Source organism: Heliconius melpomene, chromosome 3 (genome assembly GCF_056956725.1).
Source record: "Heliconius melpomene rosina isolate 202511_hmr_F chromosome 3, ASM5695672v1, whole genome shotgun sequence".
In the NCBI taxonomy this organism is placed as follows: domain Eukaryota; kingdom Metazoa; phylum Arthropoda; class Insecta; order Lepidoptera; family Nymphalidae; genus Heliconius; species Heliconius melpomene.
The window spans coordinates 5,043,773-5,068,392 of NC_140391.1; the positions used below are offsets into that span (position 1 = coordinate 5,043,773).

At 31.5% G+C, this 24,620-nt stretch overlaps 1 protein-coding gene across 8 annotated transcripts in view; it reads right to left on the reverse strand.

The window, feature by feature from the left end:
• Positions 1-23,478, reverse strand: part of how (protein held out wings) — a 62,049-nt gene extending 38,571 nt beyond the window's left edge. For 5 of the 8 annotated variants that reach the window (XR_014879447.1, XM_085207391.1, XM_085207389.1 and 2 more), the window contains exon 1: positions 23,158-23,477. Coding sequence is in view for 7 of the 8 variants with exons in the window: in XM_085207391.1 (XP_085063517.1) it covers positions 23,158-23,284 (127 nt within the window). In the remaining variant the exon portion in view is untranslated. Of the gene's footprint in view, positions 1-23,157 lie in introns of all 8 variants that reach the window. The other 3 variants (XM_085207390.1, XM_085207387.1, XM_085207388.1) reach the window with 1 other exon arrangement.
• Between the last annotated feature and the right edge of the window lie 1,142 nt (positions 23,479-24,620).

The following is a 24,620-nucleotide window of genomic DNA, read 5'->3' on the forward strand; positions in this document are numbered from 1 at the left end:
GTAACGCGAGGGTTGTGTGTTCGATTCTCAATCGGGTGATGAACAATTCATCACATCATAATATTAATATGATGATAATATTAATATTATTTATTCACTCTAGTAACAAGGTAAGGCTCAGCGTCGAGTTCTGCCATTAAACACTCAATGCCTTAAATTTGGCGGAAAGTGGGGAACGGTGTGTTAACACTAGGTTCCCTCTGCCTTCCTTGATATATCTGGTAAAATATATCTATATACGATTAAATACTTATGTACATTTTATAATATCTGTTCACGCTTGACAATAATATAAATCAAAGATCAATTTTACGCTTTATTAACTTATTTCAATATGCTAAAACATTTCAATTTATCAAATGGAACCTATGTTAGAATTACATCATCGTTCGTCTCCTTCGAAGATCATCTTGGGACAGATGACGAATAATCTTAAGACGTATTCACTTGCGAGTTTTATTATAGTATTGTCATCCCGTTTGCCTAATAACTAGCTGAGGTACTTCTTGTAAATGTCATCTATGATGGCTTCAATGTAATGTAACTATTATAGGTGTAGTTATGGTGTGGACATCTTATTTTATTTATATATTTCTGAAGAGGTTATATATATAATATTGATGGCGTTATTTTAAAATAGAAGAAAACATTAAATTTGGAAATAGTTCAGATTTTATCTTATCATATTCTTCATATTTTGCACACTTTTCTTTGAGACATAAAAACATGGAACGAAGGCGGAAGCCATATCTATTTTTTTCTAAATTTCCATACACATTAAATAATTTAATTAATGTAAATGGTAATTTATAATAAAGGGCTGAACGAATAAGACCTCCCACGAGCCTAGAACGTATTAATTGATCATGCTTGTTCGATAGACAGGAAAGGTCAAAGGCTAGAACGTATGACTTCTCAGTTTTTGTCATAACCCTCATAGGTCATGAGAATACATTATTTTGATGAAGTAATAAATTAATTATTCGTTATTTCAATCAAATCCGCAGGAAGTTTCTTAATAAAAGATTTATGATTGTCTAATCAGGTCATATATTGTTATAAATTATTCTACGAATGTCAGTTTTTCGAATCGAATTAATATGAAATATTACTCCAAATAAATTATTTTTAAATATGCAAATATTATCAGTACAAATTTTTATTTAAAACTGATTACTATACTCGTACTCTATTATGATTTCTTTGTAGTCACCACAATTATGACATAGTGACGTTATAATTACTTTAAATTGATGTTTTTATAATATCATTGGAGACAATTATATCCTACAATTTAAAAGCAGTTCTTCCAATTCTTAGCTAAGTTCAAAAATAAGTACACCACCATCTACATCTACATTTATAATAAAATCAAAGGTAAATTAATCGCCCACGTGAAAGCAAAAACTAGTCATCGATACCTATTCTAATAAAAGTATCCGATTCGTCGTTATGTTGTCGGTACGCCCATAATAACTAATATGGACATTTAAACACTGCAAGTGTAGGAGGCGCCGGCCAGCCCAGGCCCATCACTTTATATGGCCAGAGATACCTAAGTTCTTTGTTCTGAAGGCACAAGTGGCTGATGCTTAGATAAAATTAATACTTGAATGTCAATTATGTTGTTTAAAGTTAGAAATATAATTTTAGGTTTTACTTTTGTAATATTATGACGGCAGTTTATAAAATAATTATATTCTTAGTAGATATCAATGTACATATACAGGGTGGAAGAGGCAGCGCTTCTTTTACTGAAACTGCATATAGGGTAAAATATTTCAAACCCAGAATAAAAAAAAATAATCAAAGTACCTCAACAGTTTAGACGTAGGATTTTTGTTTCATTTCACGATTTTTATCCATACCTGTATTTCGTGTCACGCACACATACGTATGCGACGTTGCCGCTTTGACAGGTAAGTGTGTGCGTGCCTATGTTATACTTTACAAATGGCGTTTTATTTTAAAACGATAATTTTATTATTTATTTTGTTTGAAAAAATAACTTTTTCATTATTGGGAATTATTTTTTTTCTGAATTATATTAGGCTTTTATAGAGTAGTTAAAACTGTGGTTTAATTTAAAGTGGTGCTGACAATTCCACCCTGTATATTCCTTTAACAAAATGCTTAACTTCAATCTATATTTAGTAAGCTATCTTAATGATAGATAGCTAATAAAAATATATGCTTCTCTATATATATACATAGACAAAAGAAATTGTGAAAAATATAGAACTATAGAAAACTAAGGTGCATATTTAGTTCTTTTTGTCTTACAAAATTATATCCAAAACTTTCATATTTAAGTTATTCATTTTGATTGCACATTCTCATCTATATATATAAAATCGAAAGGTCACTCACTCACTCATCACGAAATCTCAGAAACTGTAAGTGCTAGGAAGTGCTCGCTAAGACGGGAATTTGCAATATTCGACTTCTAAGGGGTTGTTTTTGGAGTTGAAAGTTTGTATGAAACTTCGTTACTACAAATGCTAGGAGTGTCAAATTTTGCATGGACGTCACTTATAGGACGTAGGTACTCATGGAGACATCAAAAATTAATAATAACTTAGTTCACGCAGGCAAAGCCGCGGGCGAGCCGCTAGTATTCATATATAAATAAGATGAAGATATTATGATTTCGTATAGCACAATGAAATCATATGAAACGACGATACGGACTAACGGTGTGTCGCCGCAAAAGGCTATATTTCACGCAATATGGCTTATTGTATGTTGGTTGCTCTGTGACAAATTATACTAACAATATCTATTTGGATAATACTAGAGTACGTCTTGTAAACCTAATTCTATGTTAAAATATTTTTTAAATATAACTATAATTTATATTTTTGAAGAAAAAAAATGTTACAAAGTTAATAAGTAACCACCAAAATAAAATCAATTTTAGATGTATAATTTATTAGATTTTTTTTTATTTATGGGGCCAGTCGTGGCGCAGGGGCACAAAATGTGGGTTCGATCCCCACTAGAGGCAAAGAAATATTTATTTAAACTCATATTCCCATTTCTTCGCTCTGGTATCGAGGCAAAGCGCGGCGTTAAGTTCCGCCACTCGTCACCCAATGCTTCCAGAATTCTGCGGAAAGTGGGTAACAGAGTGTCTTAACACTGAGTTGTGCGGGATACAGCGTGAAGCTGAGTTGATTTTGATTTGATTTATTAGAATATTCAACAATATTAAAACTTAAATCTAATATTCATCCATCATCAAACGTAGCAGGAATCTTAAATGGCTCAGATAGCATTGCATACATCGTTGACCTAAAAATATAATACAATCTCATAAACTAGTCAGATTGTTGTCTTAACAGCCCAGCTCGCCTCCAGACCCTCAATTATAATAAGCTTCGCATTGTTTTCAGAGCGAAATACCTTAAAGATTATGTCACTGCTGTACGATGAAGATAAAGGGATCAGTAATGACAACACGAGGCCAGGTTTTGTCAGCCGTGATAAATGTAAACATGGATACAAATGTCAATATAGCATGATCTAAATACTTATTGCTTTTGGTTTGAAAAATAAATATTAATTTAGGTGCCAAGTAAAATATTATTGATTATTATGGTAAATTCTTAGAAAAGTGGGATTTACCGCTCGATAAGTTGCGGAAAAGTTTGAACTTTGATTAATCTATTAAATATTCCTTTAGTAGATATAATTACTAAGTACTAAGTAGTTGTATAATAATCTTGTCCTATCTAAAATTATAATATTAATTTATATAAAAGAAAGAAAATCTTCATACAAGCAATATAATACTTTTGAATGATATAAATAATTTAAATATATTTTTTAATTTTCCATACAAAGCAGATGGATCTTAAAACACATACCATGCTTCTGGAATTTGATGCAACCACTTTAACTACGCACTCGAGAGTAGCTATTTAGAAACGGAATTCCAAATATAGATTTTAACATGAAAGCCAATTTAATGTCGGAACAATGATTAAAATATTAGGATAAAATCCAATGATTATGTGGAAATATGAATCTTAATTAGAAAACTTATGGTACATCTATGAAATTTGTGTGTAATGTTTTCTTAAAATATTTTTTACAATGTTTCTGCAGATAAAAGTAATCAACAGAGTTGTTAAACGTTATGGCACGGTCAAATGAAAATAACTTAACGTTGTTTAAAGTATATGACATATTCTAAGAGCTAGAGTTAACTCTTAGTATATTATGTTATATTCATCGCCTGAGTCATGAATAGATTAATAAGGATTAATGGATCAAAGGCAAAAAGAGTTCACACCATTAGTTCCTGAGATTAGGGCGTTCAATTAGACAAACACAAACTGTAAATACTGTTATACACATATATATAACCAAATATTTTGATTTTAAGACCGAATAAGTTATAAGATTTATTTTACTGTACCTACATTTTTTGCAAAGTACACGGATTTTCGCGTCTCATGCGATTTCTGTATTATATCTATTATGTTTTTCCTAAAACATGAACTCTTGGTTGTGTGCCATTAGATTTTCGTTTATTTTTAGATTTATACAACTACAAGATAATTTACCTGAAATAAAATTGAAGATTCCGTAAGTACCTGTTTAATGCGTAAATTAAATTTACAATTTATTTAATTTATAGCACTTTGATGGCAAAATAGGTTTTTTGAAAAAAAATAATAGTTTAATCTACACTACATCATTAAAAATATATATTTTTTTATTATATACTTACTATTTAAGAAAATTATAAATATAAATTTTCCACGCTTTACTAAATGACACTAAAACATTTATGGAAATCTATTGCGCAGTTCTAAAGGAATAAATTAAGAGACAGATACGACTATGCAGACAGATGCAGCGTATTGTATTATAATATTTAGAGAATCAAAATTATTTTACCATTTACGTACAATTTTTATTATATAACCTAGCCTACCTATGCAGAGGGAGCTTGAGAACCTAGTATTCAGAACTCCGTTCCCATTAAGACACTTTCCTTCTCCACCTTTCGCCAAATTCTGGAGATATTGCGTGGTGAGTGGAGGAACTCAACGCCAAGCTTTGGCTCGTTGCCAGAGCGAGGAAATTGAAAATATTAAATATTTAATGTCCTCAAGCGGGTATCGAACCTACAATCTGCGCCACGACTGGCCTCTATACAAACAAGTTAATTGAATACCACAAACAACATGATAAAATCCCATAAGAACGGCATATTGGAAATTGAAAGAGCAACCATATTTAAAGAAATCGATCCGTTAGAATAGACAATAAAGACATAAATAATGGTAAAACCAAAGAAAATACGGAAATAATTACAAGGTGTATGCATCGCATGAGAAAAACGAATGGTAAAAAGAAACAAGTAACGGGCGTCCTTTTGTCTAGTCGCTGAAGAATTACTTGCATAACACAATAGTGGTAATTATTTTTAATTCTTAAAGACGTTTTGCGAGCTGCAAGGGTAAATGAGGGTTAATGTGTAGTGATAAAAATAAATTTGTAATGAAAACACAAAAATATATCCAATCGCAAAGGCACAATCCTGTGACTGTAAACGCGACGGGACGTGGGTTCGATTCCCATTCGAGGAAATGAAATATTTAATAATTTAATTTGTTAGCTTTTGTAACGATATCGGTTCCGCCACTCAATACTCTCAATGCTTCTATAATTCGGCGAAAACAGGAGAACGGAGTGTCTTAACACTCCTTCTGCCTATCCTGTTGTGTGCGGGATAAAACGTGAAGCAAAAAAAAAAGTGATTTATGTATTAAAATACCTTTAAATGTAGTATTGAAATATTAAACGTCTCTGTACAAGCAATATTAACCTTGTAACCTCGCTGTTGTTAAAGATGTAAGAGATTGAAATAAACTCCTTTTAAAAGAATTGTATTATACACTATAACCCTCATCAATAGATTCACCTGTTCAGGTATTCGTCCAAAAAAAAAAGAAAAGAAGGGACCCATAGAATATAAAAGTCGACCTGTTGTGTGGCATACGAGTACAAAAACTAACAATAAAAATTTAAAAAGTATTTTGAATGCTCTTATAATATATCTGATTATTGTATATTATCACCAGGATTTTTTTATTTTTGTCATAGTGTCAGTAAATACTAAAAATATAAATAAATAGATGCAAAAGAAATAAGAAGAGATGAAAGAATTTTCCATTTTACATCTTTTACACAAACACAGTTGCAAGCGATGTCGATTCATAAAACTACGTGGTAATATTATCAACATGAAGTATTTAATAATGAAGATATTAAAAATATATAAAATAAATATTAACTTGATGATCAATAATGATGATTTACGTAATGTTTACTTTATTACTAATCTTAGGCGCAATGTGATGTCATATTTGTACTAACAAGTTTTCAATTTATATATCTGTCCAGGTAAAAAAATTGTATAGGCCACTCAAAGTTATTATAACCGTCTCTTATTTATCCATGGCCATCTTAAAAAAAATATTAAGAAATATAATTTTTATAACATCTACAACAACAACCTTAACTACATTTTTAAATGTTTTAATTGAAACTGCACCCAGAGTGGGGGGGAGCCTAGGGAGGGGGAACATACAGTTATAGCAACATTTCATACTGCAGAACGAATTCGTGATTAAAACCCAATGATATTAAAGAGTTTCATACATTATAACACGTTGCAAGCACGCCAACTTGTCACCATAGCAAGTTCAAGGCAATATCTGAGAAGGCACCAATATGGCGCTCCCCCTTTTGAATCAACCATCGACGATATAAAGTCTAAATTCATTCGCATCACCAATTCCGCATCGCTACAATAAACGTTTCAAAACTGCAATCACAAATTGTTACGTAGCGGTGGACGGCAACAACCTGATTGTACCGTTAACTGAGACGCGCAGAACTGACCTAGTGCCGGGAAAGTTATCAGGGACGGCCGAGTTCCGTTTTATAACTCTGTAAAGTATCCCACCGTTTTATATTGACTTCCTTAATAAGAGCTCGTTGTAGAACAACTGCTTAATGCAACGGGTCATCAAATGACGATAAAATCACTTGCAAATCAAAATTATGTCATTCATAAGAATAGAACAGGATGTCCTAATGAACGTTGAACTATAATAGAAGTACCGACTGCTTGATATTTCTTAAGACTTCTTCTCCTGGAGCGTGTCAAATTATTTCTTGTTAATGAACATTAATTTGTTGCAAGTGGAACAGATTCAATTGCTATCACCATTAACAGATGGCAATGACCTTTGTCGAAACAATTTGTATCAGAAATATATCTTTTACACTATATTCGTTTTTGACAATATGAGGAAGATAAAGTAATTATGATAACATGAATATAAGAATATTCATTAACCTTTGACTGAATTAGTCATCTACCTATACAATTAAAATACTTTTTTTTTCATATAATCTCGAAAACCGAAGAATTTTCTAACTGCATAACTGTTTATTTTTATTATTTTAGTAGATATATGGAATATATATATATATATATTTACGAAATATTAAAGATCATTTACAGAGGTTTTGCTACAAATGCAATTTGGATTTAGCCTTAGATTTTTATTTATTTATTTATAATCCTTAACTTTAGTGTATCACGCTTAGTTTGATGACAATTTTCAAAGTATCGTATATTTAGTAGGCTTAAAAAGTTCAGTCAATCAACGCACAACATCTAGAACTCAGGCAGAAAGCGGAGAAATTAGTGTCTTGACACTATTAACACAGATTATCTCTGCCCACCTCTCTACTATATCAAAAACAAAAGGTCATCATCAATGAATTTTCACGAGAAGTCTCCACACATATATCTAGAATGTAAAATATTTACATATTGCTAATTGAATGCCATTCGCAGATCAATAAACGCAATGGACGATCACAATGGAATGACAGAGAGACAATAAAATAATAATGTCAATGTAATAGAAAGTGAAACTGTATTTAAGCCTGAAAGCCACAAATAGCGGGGTAGGGAGTTCCCGATGCGTAGATTAGATATATTTATAGTTGCACGCGGGGTCGACGCTCGTATATCCCACGCCGCGAAGACTTGCTAATCTAGTGTTATAACTTACTAATTTTATTTATTTTATTCCTGATTTTTAATAATATTATATGTATATATATATCGACAATTAAATGACGTGAGTGTATGGAGCGCTAAGGCTTAATTTGATAAATTATTTAAGATAATAATCGTGAATTAAATGTACTAAAACTTTATATAAATGTTTTTTTTTTTCACATTTATATTTTATTAATATGTGAAACGTGTACGTAATATGGAATATTTTTGTTATAATGCAAATTTTCTGAATAGTTTAACATAGATAATGGTGTGCATTATTTTGTTGTAAAATTCATTCATATAATAAACGTTTGAGTAACATATAATAATCGTATAATAAATAATAAATGTTTTAGTAACAAATTTATTCATATTTTCAAATAATTTTTAAATATTTCATATTACCTTAAAAACTTAGAATTTTTATTTTCAAAGTAAAAGCTTCACATTTAGGAATTTCTTTTCTTCTTTCTTTCTCTTTGTTGGTTATAAAAGAAAAACTGATGTGTAAATGTTGGTAGAATTGTTACTTCGGAATTATTTATTTAATAAATAAAATAATAATATAAATATGTATATAATAGAAAAAGTTAAATAATGATTAGGCATGATAGATTAGTTAAAATAGTGAATTAAATCTCATAAATTTCGATACCTAATTATAAATTATTTGTAAATTAAGTATTGAAAATACTATTATTATATAATAACAATTGAATATATACATACACATATATATATATATATATATATATATATATATATATATATATTATTGTATTCTGTCATTCATAAATGAAATACTACGTGTTATTTGAAAAAGCCTTGGAAAATGTGACTTCTGACATATAAAACTAATTATATATTTTTATGTATTTAGTTGTAATATTAAAAATGCATTTCCTATGAATAATTTTACACAAAATTATGTGTTGATTTAGTACAATATTAAACTTTACGTCATGTCAATTCAGTCCAAGGGCAACAAGATTTCTAAACTTAATTGTCACTAGATAAATGTTATTTTTGCACAATGTAGATCTTAAATAAAACTTAAAGACAATACTTAATATGACTAACATAGTATAACAAACTAGGAGGACAATTTATATATTTTTTTTATCTTCGCGCTCTATCCCGCACACAGCAGGATAGGTAGAGGGAACCTAGTTTTAAAATACACCGTTTCCCGTTTTTCTCAAATTCCGTTCATTTTAGCGTAAATTTACAGAATAGATTAGATAAGCTTACAGTATTCATACTCAATATTAGGGGTCACTAATACAAACGACCTTTAAACAGAAGAAGACTAATCAATTGTTAAGGTTTAATTAACGAATTATCCTTATTGACATTATGTTGATACAAGGCAAAAATACGACGAAGAAATAAAAATATTTTTGAGCCCTTGAACGAGTGTAAAAGGAAACTAGTGTTAAAACACTCCGCTCCTCATTCTACAGTTTCTATTTCTGGACTGGCATCAATGATGAATGTTTATGAATTAAACAAGACATTATTACAGAAATAATATTATATCAATTTAAAAAAGAAGTCTGTTGCAAAAATTAATTATCACTAAAAGACATAAACTTTATTTAAAACACTATTTAAATTATAATTATATTTAAAATAAAGTTTAATAAAAAGCTAAATTAAGCTATATTATGCGTAAGTAAGACGAATTGGAAACGTGGTAAGTGGGTCCGCTAATAAAACGACGATTCGTGCAACGCCTATTATGGACATGGCTGTGCGTTCTGCGACCCTTGTCCAAAAAGTAGGTTATACAACATACAGTAGATATAGTATATATTTAATAAACGAACTTATATATAAACTTATTTTCGCTTCGCTTCGCTAGCTTCTCGCTGTTTGCTCGTATAGCAGAATAGGCAGAAGGAACCCAGTGTAAATACTCTCCGATCTTCACGTTCTAATATCTAATCTAATTCAAGACTGCCGCACTGACTACCAGAGCAGAGATGAAACAAGTTATTACTCCGACGGCCTATCGAACCTAAAATCATAACGTTTACTTTGAGACACTGTCGTACTGCACCACGTGTGTTGCCAGTGGTTTTACACAATTTACGAAACATTATTAATATGTAAATTATTCATATTGATCTAAAAATCATTGTATTTACTCCCCATATGGGTAAATTATGTGATTATTTTATATGCTAATAAATATTTAAGTTTTACCATTGTGTTAATTTTAACGACAACACACGACTTCTATGGAATTATATGCCTGTAGTTTCGTCTTGTCATTATAGTTGTATAATAAAAAACCCATGTCTATTATTAATGAAATTGGACAGTGTGAAAATTTTTAATTCTTTGATAACAAATATATATTTAATTTCAGTATTTAAGAACTTACGTTCTATGTATGTAAATTACTACAAATTCTTTGACTTCGATCAAGTTTTTATAGCTCTCCATGTTTGCATAATTTTAAATACGAAAACGAAAATACTTACATTAAATTTAAATTATCGTTTTCTTTATAAAGCTGTACTTTTGTAATGCCTATTATAGTATTAAAAAGAAATCATCTACTGTAGAGTTTGAATAAAAGAAAAAGCATATTATATTTATTCGTTACATTCAAATGATATTTAATGAAAACGGCCGCGATGATGTTTCATTCATAATCCTGAGTTTCGAATAAAAATAACCTTTATTTTCGTCGGCTGCAGCAGTGTAAAATAAATCAGGTGAAATAGATGACAGACATTCTTGCAAGACTGGCATCACGAACGCGGTATGGCCGTTGAACTTTATAAATTTCGTGTAATACGAACGAATTCGAGTACGCGTAACCTAATTTCAATATTATTTTTCACGTCGATTTGCTTCACGAATAGCTATGTCACCAAGTTGTCAAAACGTCCCGACGACATTTGTAAAGTAAATCGTGCATTATTTGCCAGCAATCCATCGACGTTATTAAAAAAATATGTTATTCTACCAAAAGTTTGCAAGTATTATTGTTTTTTTCGTAAACATTCATATATTATCCCAAAATATCTAAGCTTACTAATTACTCTTTGGACGCAGTCCCAGCAGATAAACAGCTAACTCCAGCCAAAAATATACAAGATGGCGACGAGTTCATAATAAAACAATTTAATGGGCCAGCGCGTTTTCCGCGGTGACGAAATTGTGCAGACGTTTCCGAATTCGTATCCAGGAAAAAACGGCATTTGATGTTCTACAGTGTTATTTAAGAAAACAGCTACAGCCGGTTGAAATATTTTTAAGTAAAGCTAACCTGAACTAGATCGATTCTTCCAAATAATGTATAATTAAAGGTTAGGTTTAAATACGATTCCAATAACAAATAAACAAAGATTAGTCTTGAAATGAAAAATTAAGGAAAAATAATAACCAATATAATAACTATATGTAATCATTAACTAAAATATAATTAACATTGATATTTAAATCATATTCGACCATACAGAAAACAATCTACGTATGAACCTCCATACTTTATAAGGAAACCTGACCACCAAAATTCCGTGACACAGTGAGTGAGTGAGTTATCAACCATGTTAGAATTAGTGGTATATTTCCTCTACAGGCCTAAAGCGGGACATTCGACACAAATCTGAATTGTTTACGTGCGAGTGCGGTACGGGCGCGGCGGAAGCACCGGAACCTCGCGTCATTGGCTCGTGTACGGCAGGGGTGTCACCTGTACAGAACTCGACATGGAAACGTTCAAATTATAGATAAATATAGACTATTATAGACAAACAATTCAATTGTTATTCTTTGATAGAATTAATAAAAGACGACGTTACAATAGTTTTACAATTGTAATCAATGCTTTTCCTAGTTAATGCTATAAAATAAAACCAATAACCGACAACCCTAATTATTTTAAAAGTTGGCTACGATCGTGACGCTTCATTCATACTCAGGTATAATCAGTTTGTTATTTGTATTATCAAGATAAGGATTGAACCTTAATGATTAAAATAAACATAAACATTTACTAATCAAAACTTCCACTGATTTCATACGTTAGGTTGGAAGCGTACGAACTATCTAATTTTAGACAAGATTCCGAATTCTAAATTAGGTCAACATGTTCTTTTGGCATAGCGTATATAACATTAAAACGGCTGTAAATAACAAAGAATTACTAGAATTATTGTACGTCTGTACGTGACACAAATGCTCGTAGATTACCTATTCAATGGCTGGTTCAATGACTTAGTGGGTAAGCACTTAGACACTCCCATCCTGGACATCTTGTAATATGTTACGACAACCGCGCCTGTTATTGTTATAGACCCTAATGAGTTAAGTAACTGTCCATGTTCTTAGAGGAAGCATCAATCGAGATAAAAGAATAGTTTTTTGTCTAACAATGGCTAAATATCTGAGAAAATTATTAGATGTATTCCTACAATAATTACGTTCAAGGAAATACTTACATAAATTAATGATATTTTAATTACTCACGAGCACGACACAGATTGCTTGTATATACAGTAAGCCCTGATTGTTGAAACGTACCTGCAATAATAAAAACAAGTTTTATTGAATGTTCTTATATAAATGTATAATATTCTACTGAATTCAAACAGAAACATGTTCAGTTTCTATTTCTGTATCATCCGCAAGCTCCAGATGTTTTAAAAATATCTATCACTTATGAAAAATGTTAGATTAATTCGGGTGTAATCTTACATATATATCAGACCAAACCAAAGTAGATTTTACGTTTTTTTAAGAAACAAAGTAGATTTACGTTTTATTAAGAATAGAAGAATAGGGTTTAAATTTAAATGGCTCTTTGAATACCGACGCTGGAAGATTTGGAATTTTATTTTTCTTACAAGACAGAAGATGAGAAAGCAAAGATATTAGAGAACTGTGGTCGTGTATAAAAATAGCGAAACAATCTTTATTCAAATATACTTCTACAAGTACTTTGAATCGTCAAATTGACACAAAATTATTGCCAATCAGAAGACAATTCTGCTGAAATAAGTTGGCAAGAAACACAAGTTACTCTTTTCAATATAAAGGTTTTATTGTTTAACTTTAATACAATACAATAGAGCTACAATGGTCCTGCGTGAAATATTCTTTAAAAACGTATAAAAATTGATAATTGAAAATAATACTTATACGACAAAACTTACAGATAATTATAAAATACAACATAAACAATTGTTTATTGTAAACACTTTACAATTACTAAATATTTTCATTTATTTATGTAAATAATATTGAATAGGGGAATGCTGTTCTCACAATAGTCAATGGAGCGCACCGCAGCACCGCTCAATAAATGAAATGCTCCTGCATTCGGTCGATAATATAATGCGGGTTATTACTTCGCTTTTTAAAGCAATATAAAACGAATTATCAAATTAAAATTGAATTCTGTACTATAAAATAATGTATTCTGTGCTAGGAGAGTGAAGTTTTAAAATTTTTCTAATTTTGCCGCGGTTTCCGTTTTGGCGTCTGTCCAATTGAAAAAAATCTTATTAGATTGGTATAAATTTTGATATTTAATTCTTTGGAATATAAAAATTACTTATGCTATTTAGATTCATAACCAATTTTTACATATATTTTTCCATTAGTTCATATACACTACTGTATATCCACTACTTACTAGTACGACTGTACAATCTATTCTATTTCTTGTTAGCATTTTAATATGTCACGATTTTATTATAGCGTAAATTATTATAATTTTGGCAGAAGTCGGTGTATATTTAAATTTAACTTTTAAAATAACATACCACACTGAACTTGTTCGTACCAACTTTTGTCTCTATGCGGGGGGTTTTTCTACATTCTCACAAAAAATATGTGTAAACTCCGTCGTTAACTAAATTACAGTTAGTTTTAAATTTTAATGGTTGATTGATAGATTTAAAAAAATAATTAAATCAACTTCATGCTTTATCCCTCACAAAGCAGGGTAAATCGAAATATAAATTCAAATAAATATTTAATTTCATCGAATGGGAATCGAATCCACAACCAGTCACGTTTACAATTACACTCACCTCTAGAAGGAATTTGTACAATAATAACAAATATATGTAATCAAGATATATTTATCTAACATTTCTTAAGTACAGTTGTGTATTTACAAATGATGCAAAGTAGGTAGAAATAATTAAATTAACACATGTCGTCGCGACGTGGGCGAGTAAGTAAACGTTTGATGTACAAGACATGTTAGAAGGTGATAGCAGCATCTGGATTTGGTATGTACGAGTGAGATGATAAGAGTTAATTAGCCCCATACAGAGGAGACACATACGGCTAACTTCTCTCCGGTGACTCACTGACTCACGCATGGCATTTTTAGTCACGGTCTAAAAAAGACATCTATTGGATAATATTATAACGAATATATTAAACGTGAACAAAATTTTGACTATGTTTTGACATGCTTAGGCTAAAATACATATAAAAATTAAAATAACGTAATATGGACATCGTAAAACGACAAGATATTTAAGAAATAAGTAAATATTAACTCCCAAATTGACAAATTTACGACGCTTAGTTAAATTCGAGTTCGGTTTCGCAATCGCATGAATGAATCGGTAAACGTTGTGCGTTCACCAAATTGCTTAACTTCAAATGAATGGAAGTAATGGGACCCTTAAGTCTATAAGCATAGCGGTGTGGACTGACCGCCGACCGGCGCCGCTGCATCCCACACATGTGTCGCAACAGAGGCACTTTCAACATTTACTGTTTGAACTGGTCGTTAGTAAAACTTGCTCTAGCGATTATTGAAAGCGAATCTCGGAGATGTGTGATAACAAAAGCATTAAGCAGAGGGAACTTTGTGTTAAAACACTCCGTACCCCATTTTTCGCCGAATTCTATAGGCATTGCGTCTTGAGTGGCGGAACTTAACGCCGAGCCTGACGCCAAAGCGAAAAATTGATAATATTCATAAATAATAATTAATTTCCCCGAGGGATCGAACTCACAATCTTCTGAGAAGTGTGAAAAAAAAGCATTGTTAAGATATAAATCATAAGGTTATTTTGTAAAGATAACGTCATCTATGGATGCTGTGTCCTGTATTTATCTTGATTTTTGTAGTACCTATATACGTACTTAATGGTCAAAATGATCTCAGAGTTGTAAAAATCATCTAAAAAAAAAATCATCATCATATTTTTTAGCATCAACACAAAATCCGTAAGCATCTATTATAATTTTAAAGATATGAATAGAATCAACAGAAGTTATAACACCGCCACCTACATGTTGGTAGAAAGTTGAAGAACTAGACTGGCCCAGATTGGTCGATAACGACATCGTTCGAACTGTTTTGATTTTCACTTAGCGGAAGTTATACATACATGTGGAAAGAAAGCTAAAGCTTCAAGAACGGGCCGCGGTCAATGACCAAGACGTGCAAAAAGCGAATATGCAAATTTTATAATACTATTTTTGTAAATTATTATTTTAACTTAATTTAGTTCATATAAAAAAACTTATCTCAGATGTAATATATTTACTATATATTTATTGATTTTTTTAATAAGGAATTGATTATAACAGTATTGCTAATTACTAGCGGTTTTATGACAAATTAAAACCAGAAAAATGACAATATTGATATGAAAATAAAGCATAATTACATTAGGTTATTCGTGGCGCAGCGGCATTAAGGCTACAAGGCTATGGGTTCGATTATCTCTCGACGAAATTAATTATTTAATATTTTCATTTCCTCGCTCTTGCTTCGAGGCAAATAGAAGTGTTGAGTTCCGCCAACACGCTACACCTCAAAAATTTGGTGGAAAGTGGGAAACAGTGTTTTATTTAGCATTATTATATTAATATAGTAAACAGGTTTATATATAAATAATAATATACATAATTTTCATACAAACACACTCGTATCCAACAAGTCGAACCACGTCCGAGCAGTGCGTGGATCGCGATTAGTTTAAAGCATGAAGGCCGATGCGATATCGGTGGCACTAAGGTAAACAATATAAATAAAATAATATCCAATATTCACATATCACCTACTAATGCGACAATAGCTATTTAATTCTTGAAATATCACGTCGTTGAAGCTAATATATAGATGAACGAAATACCTCTAGATTTATTATAAGAAATTAATAGGTCGTGGAATAATTCGTTCCAAACATCCAAGCTATTTCCAATATAAAACTGATTGACTGCGTCAGACATCATTCCAATTAAAATTGAATCCGTTTATTTTTATCCTTTTATCCTGCAGTCGTGACGCAGAGGCTCAAAGTGTGACATGAGGCGACAGGTTATGGGTTCGATTCCCAAGAGGCAAAGCGTGGCGTTGATTCCGCCACTCAACACATAATGTTCAGGGGAAAATGAGGAACAAAATGAACAGAATGACTTAACATTAGGTTCCCTTTGTATAGGAAACTGTGTGCGGGATACGGCATGAATCTAATTAAAATATCCAAGTTATTTCCAATATAGAACTGATTTAGAATGCGTCAGATATCATTCCAATTAAAAGGTGCACGGCTAATATAATTTCAATCGAATCCGTTTATTTATGTCCTTTTATCCTGCAGTTATGTTAGCTTGAATTTTATATGCAATATACTGAGTGAGTTATAAAAAGGCATTTTACGAAATCACCATTTAATGCATATTTAATGGATTTAGTAATAGAAATGTTATTTCAATGGAAAATTATTATAAATATAATTAAGAAAATCATTAATTTTTGTTTTGATACAATTATTAAAATAAATAATAAAAGGCAAATAGATATTTACATTTTATTAACACTAAATTATATTTTCAAAGTCCTTAAGTAACTGTGCATTAGTAATTTGGTCTTGAGAGCATCTAAGACCTTGTCACAGAATCATGAAAGAATGCAACAGGATAAGAATAATAATAAATATCTGTTTCTATTGTATTTTACATTTATATCAAAAATATTTATTACTTTTAAAGAATTAAGTATATTGTTTCTATAAAAAAAAATGTTGGCGCCGCAAAGCAATGTGATATTTAATAGCTTTGTCGGTTTAGACAAATATAATCCTTGAATATCGAAAGATATCTTAAGTATATTTAATACGTTATGAGTTCCGCTTCATGAGACTTTTCAAATAAATCGATGCAATATTAAAAAAAAAAACTTAAGACGTAATTCATGATGTAAGTCACATTCAGTGTTTTTTGATTTACAACAGGGTGGCCTGAGGGAACCTGGGAACATAGTGTTCACTTCCGTTTCCCATTTTCTTTCAAATTCTTACCAGAATTAGAATGTAAAAACACAACATTCGAGTATATTACACAATAAAATTGTAACTTAACTCTCTGTCAGATGAAGATTAGTACGTAAATCTATCAAGTAGAAACTGGTGTCCAATATCAATGCTCGTCATCAATAAAATAAATTAGTTTTTGTCTAAAGTCAGATTTATTTACCTTTTGTTCTATGTGGGTCAACAGTTTTACATCGTTAGTTTAGCCCGCGCGTTCGTTTATTGCGTTTACTACATACATACAATTTATCTCCCATGATGAGTCAGTACTATTTAGAATTGAATTGAATATAAAATATTTTTATTAGAAATATATTGAATTACCTGGAAGTCTTGTTTTCGTAAGGGATTTCATTGTGGAGGAAATTGATTTAGCTTTAGTTTACAGTATGTAAAATTGTAAAATGACAAATAATCTAAATACGCTATCTTTTATTAATATTAATATTAAAAGGATAATAATAAACATTTATAAAAAAATAATACTATTTTTCATTCAATGCATGCTCTAGGAATAGGGGGTGGCCGGATAGTCCGTGCCCACCCCAGAATGGTCTGGTGGCCATCCCAGAAATTTTACAAGCAAAAGAATTGCGACAATAAAAAAAAACAATATTTCATGAACATAATATCTGTTCAAAGGTAAAGTCTAGGCTCCCCTTAGAAAATATCTCTAGATACGCCCATATGCATGCTTATTATGGTTATCATAAATATACTCTTCCCTTCACAGTTTTTCGCTCATAAAGACGAGGTATACAAACGTCCGCTTCAACGCACCCATGACTGTTTTCCTAGCTAAGATAAAGTACTCGAGACTTCCGTCCTAAAAGACTTAGTTCTTTCTTAGTTTTTAATTTCGTTTTTTAATATAATATGTACGGTCAAGCTCAAATGCACTTTTTTTCTATAAATATATTTTAAAGTGGAAAAAACCGTGTGATAACGAGAAGGGGGATACCCGGGCTCGATACTTTCGACGAATTTAGACGTATTGCTCACAGAGTGCAGGTTACTGCTCTTCTTTTGAACGGCAGTAAATAGGCATTTATATATTTTTTATCAGAAACATTAAAATCCAAAAAACAATAGAGAAGCAATAAAAATTTCAAATCTATAACAATTATAACAATAGTTAAAATTCATATAAAGTAATCTATCAAATCCAGTCCACCCAATGCGTATGTCACCTCTGGTGGTGGGCTGTGGGCTCCCACGCTTCAGCTTCGACCTTTAAGCTAAGATATTTAATAAATTATATGCATAAATGTTGCACAATTTAATGATTTTATAGAGGAATTGACTATAATAACTTCCTTTCGAAGTAGATTTGTATTATATGAATCATTAGTAGACGTATAAATTAAAGTATAAATATAAATTATTGGTAACAGGGACTTGCACTATATGTTTACTTATCTAAAATTTTTATAACTTCATTTTAGTTTTCAAATTCTCTCTAAATTTAGTTACTTTTAAGCCATACATTTGCTTAATCTAGATATGAATTTAGATCTTTTATAATTTTTTTCTGGTGTATTTGAACACAGAAAATGTTGGTTCGACATCTTTTGTTTTCAATATAATTCGAGTTTACATTTTCTTAACACTCTTCAAACATTTAAAGGTGGCTGTCATCAATTAAAATTCATCGGACGGAATATGTTCGGCACGCATTTCCATTAGCACGTTTTAGTATATAGCTAAGATTTGTTGATTCAATATGTTTATTGCTTACTTTCTATTTCACACAAGAGCAGAGTTCTTTAAACAATGAATAAATTTAGACAAGGTTTTTTTTCAGCTTCACTCTGAATCCCGCATGTAGCAGGATAGGCAAATGGAGCTTAGTGCTGACACATTCTGGTGCCCACTTTTCACCCGATTCTGGAGGCATTGAATGACAGAAACCTCCACAGCAGAGCGAAGAAATTAAAATATTAAATATTTTATTTTCTCGAGTAGGAATCAAACCCACAACCAATCGCACTGACAGTCCCACGCTTGTGCCCCTGCACCACGACTGGCCTCAAAGACAAGAAGTTGTTTTCTTTTCAATAAATCATAAAAGTTGCGTAGGTTTCCAAATATTGCAGTATGAAAAGGTTATATCTAAATACGCGTTTTAGTGAGTTAAGCGTAGGCCTTACACCCACAAGACAGGTTCCCTCGGTGGTCTGAAACGTTCGATTTTCATCACAAATTGAAGCTACCCACGCTTCTTGTACGCATTCTAAGTCGTTCAAAGTAGGCATCGATGGTCGCTTACTTTCAATATTACTAAGTACTAGTAAGTAAAGTAGTCATTTCTTTATTCTAGTATTAGATTTATTATAATTTTAAAATTGTATAATCTTATTTATCTGGATATATTTCTTCTTCTGTAAGTACCTAATAAAAATTCTATTTAAATTCAATTCATCACACATTTATTATTTCTCGTTAGGTCCTAATTATATTTCATAAATGCTAGCTAGCGAGCTATATATATATATATATATATATATATATTTCCATTTAGTATATTTTTAGATAATATATACTTTGTTTTGTTATTTCAATTAAATTGAGAAAGGTTATTAGTTCTACAAAAATCATTGCAATCATCAATTTTTGAAACTTCAGCATTTTTATCAGATACTTGTATTTGCTATCATTTACCTCGTTCCGATCCTTTTCAAAAATAGTAGCATTATATTATAAAAACAAAACTTTCTCATTAACTGAACTACCACGTAGGTAAAGATCAAGAGTAGATACATAAAGCGGTGCCGTGGGAATAGTGAAGAATGGGTGTCTTAGTTTAACCAGTTTCCAAGATATGTAGTGCAACCTTATCGAGGTCGGCAGATAATGAATCGCAAGTCAATATTTGCTCCTTCATGTATTCACGCAACAAAGACACTTCAAAGTAAACTATTTTTACGAAAATCTTTATTATAGAGGCCACCGTGGTGCAAGGGCAAAAAGGTGTGACAATTTTTTTTTATTTCTTCGCTCAGGCAATTCCAGCGTTAAGTTCTGCCACTCAACACGCCATGTTTTGAAAGAATAGCCGAAACATGGAGAACAAAGTGTCTTAACACTAGGTTTCCTCAGCCTAGCTGCTATGACACAGCTAGAAGCTGATTTAATTTTAATAGGATTTAATTTTCTTAACTTCGCAATAGTGCTGACCAATTAACATATCATGTTATTATTATAGCCCGATGACTATTATACGAGATGTATTAATTAAGCACCCACATCATGTTACGTGGAGCGACTGGAACAGCCTTGGCTTCTACACCTCCATGCTGCCCACGGCTACCCTCATTTGGTCATTCATGTGGGCGCAAACACCTAATCACGAACTAAGCAACCTTATAATGACCCTGCTAAGAGTTATTCTAACGACAGGGTTGCAGAACGTTCAATATCAAAGTTAAGCTGCGCCTACGCATCTCTTACTGGTTACAATATTGTTATTCTGAAATTGATTTAAATATAATTATGTCACAATCGAAATTTGACGTGAGAACATCTGGTCAGTTTTTTTTTGGTATAATTGTATCTGATAATACATATGGTAAAAATTTTTCGAAATTATAATGTAATTGTCATCTTATGTAAGTTATATAAGTTAATAACTGCTCGTTTAGCAAGAAACAGATGTCTAAAGGCTATTAAACTCGTTATCTTTTATCGCAATGAAAAATGTACCACAAGTATGTATGTAGTGGCATTTCATAGATAATGCTTATCAGAAAATCGGATACTCCACTACAGATACTCTTTACTACAAAATCGTCTTAAAATTATACAACTACAACTTATTGATACATTATCTTCAATTGGGCAATTTCTGTCGTTTTTGATTGATGACTTTATTATGTTTTATTTGATAATATTTTTGTTTATTTACGTTATTATCACCATTCTCTCATCAGTAACTATTTTGTATACAATAGGCTAATTAAATAAAGTTAGGTTATTTTTTCAAGTAAGTACTAAAGTTGCATATCCATAAATTAATAAATTAAGAAAAGAAAAAAGTTACAAAGTGAAAATAACCTGAGCAAAAAAAGATATTTTCTAATTTTCTCTCATAAATTAAAGTATCAAAAATAATTTAAAATTCGTCTAGCTCTAGCACGCCGTCAAAGCTGACCGTAAATTGTCACGGTATTATGACATGTTGTATTTAGGTGTCACGCCAACAGGCCTTGCTTCAGCTTGAGACGTGACTAGAGTTAATAATTTTCGTCATATAGGTACTTTGCTTGCTTTCAATGAGTCTATTCATCTGGCACAAATTCTATAATATTTTCATATACAACTTTGTATTTTTTGCTTGTACTAGGAACTGACTATAAATATTTTTTTATAACACGTGTATCCCGCACTCAGCAGGGGAGGCTCTGTCCTGGAACCTTGTGTTGAGATACTTCGTTCTCCATTTTCCGCTGAACTCTGGAGGAATTGCGTGTTGAGTGTGCCTCGACACCAGAGCGAAGAAAACGGAAATATTTTCATATTTCTCGAGTTGGAATCGATCCCACAACCTTTCGCGTTTACACTTACAATCTCACTTTGAGCCCCTGCGTCACAACTGGCCTCTAATAATAAGTACTTTAGTGAGTATATACAGGTAGACATAGGTTAGTCTATATGTATTTTATGCCTAACCCTTCATTCCTTCTCGTACTTAATTTAAATAAGATGTAAGAAAATTATTATTCAAATTCAAATCAGGTGTGCCAAGAATTACGAATAAAGTTTTCTGCTATTCCAAACCGGATTTATTTCCTAACAAGCTGTCACATATGGATAATTAAAACGCATTGATTAGTGTTTTTTTTATATAAATACGTATATTCTCATATATTTTCCTCAATTATCGTCAATAATATTTATATTTTTTATACAGTTTTCATATTAAAAAATAAAAATAAATCATGTAAAATATTTAAAATAGCACAAAAATGCGCTTGATGCTATAATATTTATTCAACGACCCATTAATTAACATTTCGATGACTAATTAAATATACTGCTACAAACAGAAAAAAAAAGATAACTGTTTTGATTATATCATAGTAAAAGTAAAAAAGATTGCAAATATAAATAAAATAAAGATAAACCTACAAATAGTTAATACATTTAGTAGCAGATAAGGCATGAGCACATGAGTACATCAAAGCGAGGTGCGGCTATAACGAGGCTATGGCGAGTAAAGCTGCGCCTGCGTTGCTGAGTACAATTCTGACTCGTATGACTGAAAACGGCGGACGGTACACCAAGTGGCGACATTCCACCACTCGCGCGGAATGTAACACGGCCCTACAAACAGGTTAAGCTCAGGACTTGAGATCCTTCTCTTTTGTACGCCCTCATTTCGTACTCGCTGTTAATTACCAACGATAGAGACTAACCAGATGGATTGTATGTCAATTAGCTAACAACTAGCTGCTATGCAACATTCGTTTCGCTGATCTCTTTCCACGGCGACAGATGCTGACCGCATATCGCCACCGCGGCGACGTTCTGCTTTACTTCACTCTCCGAAATGCAGGATCGCGTTACAAACACCACTGGACCATAACTCGGCGGGGCGAAGACAAAAATAAACTTAATATCGTGTGCGTTTGACGACGCATCCGATTTGTGGCAGCGCCGGTGACAAGAAACAGCGATTCGAAATGGAAATGCAGTCATGCTGGCGGCCAACTTTATTAGAATTATCGATAAGCGAATACAAATTACGCCTACCTTCGTCCAGAAGTCGCTCCATGTGCATGAAAACATTCGGGAACGCAGCCAGTTGCTTCCTGTCTTTGAGCAACTGTGCTAAGTAGTCCGCTATACTTTGTGTCGAAGGATTGGTATTGTCACACATTTTGAATACTATTTATATAACTAGAGACACGTTAAATGTCTTAATGAACACGTTCAATGCGAAACTGTACTTTAGTAATTGGTTATTTTATTTAGTGAGATGATCTATGTTAGAAAAGTTAACTTCACAACCACACACATCAAAGTCTCGGTCACCACTGAATGACGAAGTTGACCGAACTGAAGTTGTGGGCGAATGGAGAGCTGCGCTTGCGCTATCGTCGAATGGATTTTTTGTAAGCGCGTGCGCCTTCTGTCCGCATGTAGGCGTAATAATAACCTATGGTCGTCCCGCTCGCGCTCACGCGGTGACGTATCGCCGTCCCTCTCGTCTAAAAGAGGATTGATCACTGTGATCAAGGAGGCGCCATCTAGTTAACCTACTTACAACTATAACAACAACCGCTTATTATACCGATGACGTACAATCTAAATCTTAAATCTGTTGTATTATGTAAATACAATTATCATAACTTCACATTTAATATGTAGCTATGTACAAGTAACAATTTCATCTGTAGGTATTCGTTGAATAGCATAGATAAAAAATATTAGGTTAATAGTACATGCTACCTCGTAATACTGAACTGCAATAATAATAAATAATAGTATTTAATAAAATAATATCAAATTTCATATCAAAAGAATTAACAAAGATTTATCTTTAATTCGTACTCTAATTTTATTTATCCTATTGTAACATAATTATGTTAAATTTACATATTAATCTCACATGTTAAATATATTACTGATAAAAAAAAACAAAAATAAATATACAAATAGTAATAATTATAAATATATTCCTTTTAAAATGACATCAAGTATTACTGTAAAGAACCTGCCTCATACAAAACGTGAGTGATGAGTAAGTAGTTATTAAAAATCAATTTCCTTAAAAGTACATTCTAGCCGCAGGCTAGCATCATTAAAGGTAGCCTATTTGACATCTCACTAAGCCATACGACCTTTAGCGTACCTACGTAAATTTCAATATAAATTCACTATTAAATTTCCATACTCGATATTTATTGCAAAATTATTTCTGAATAAGCTTCATTATTAAGACATTTCATTTAACATTATTAAGACATTTTGAATAAGCATCATTATTAAGACATTTAATTAAATAATTTTTAGGGAATAATATTTTTTTATCATCCTGTTAGATTATTTTTTTACGGCCGTGACAAATAGATTAAGTTATAATAAATACAGTTTTGTAATTTAGCTTTAGAATTCTTTTGGTATCTATTACTATCATGTCAATTCAATATTTTTTGTCTTGGAAATATCTAATAAATTTACTTTTATTTCCGGATTGTCATTTATAGTTATAC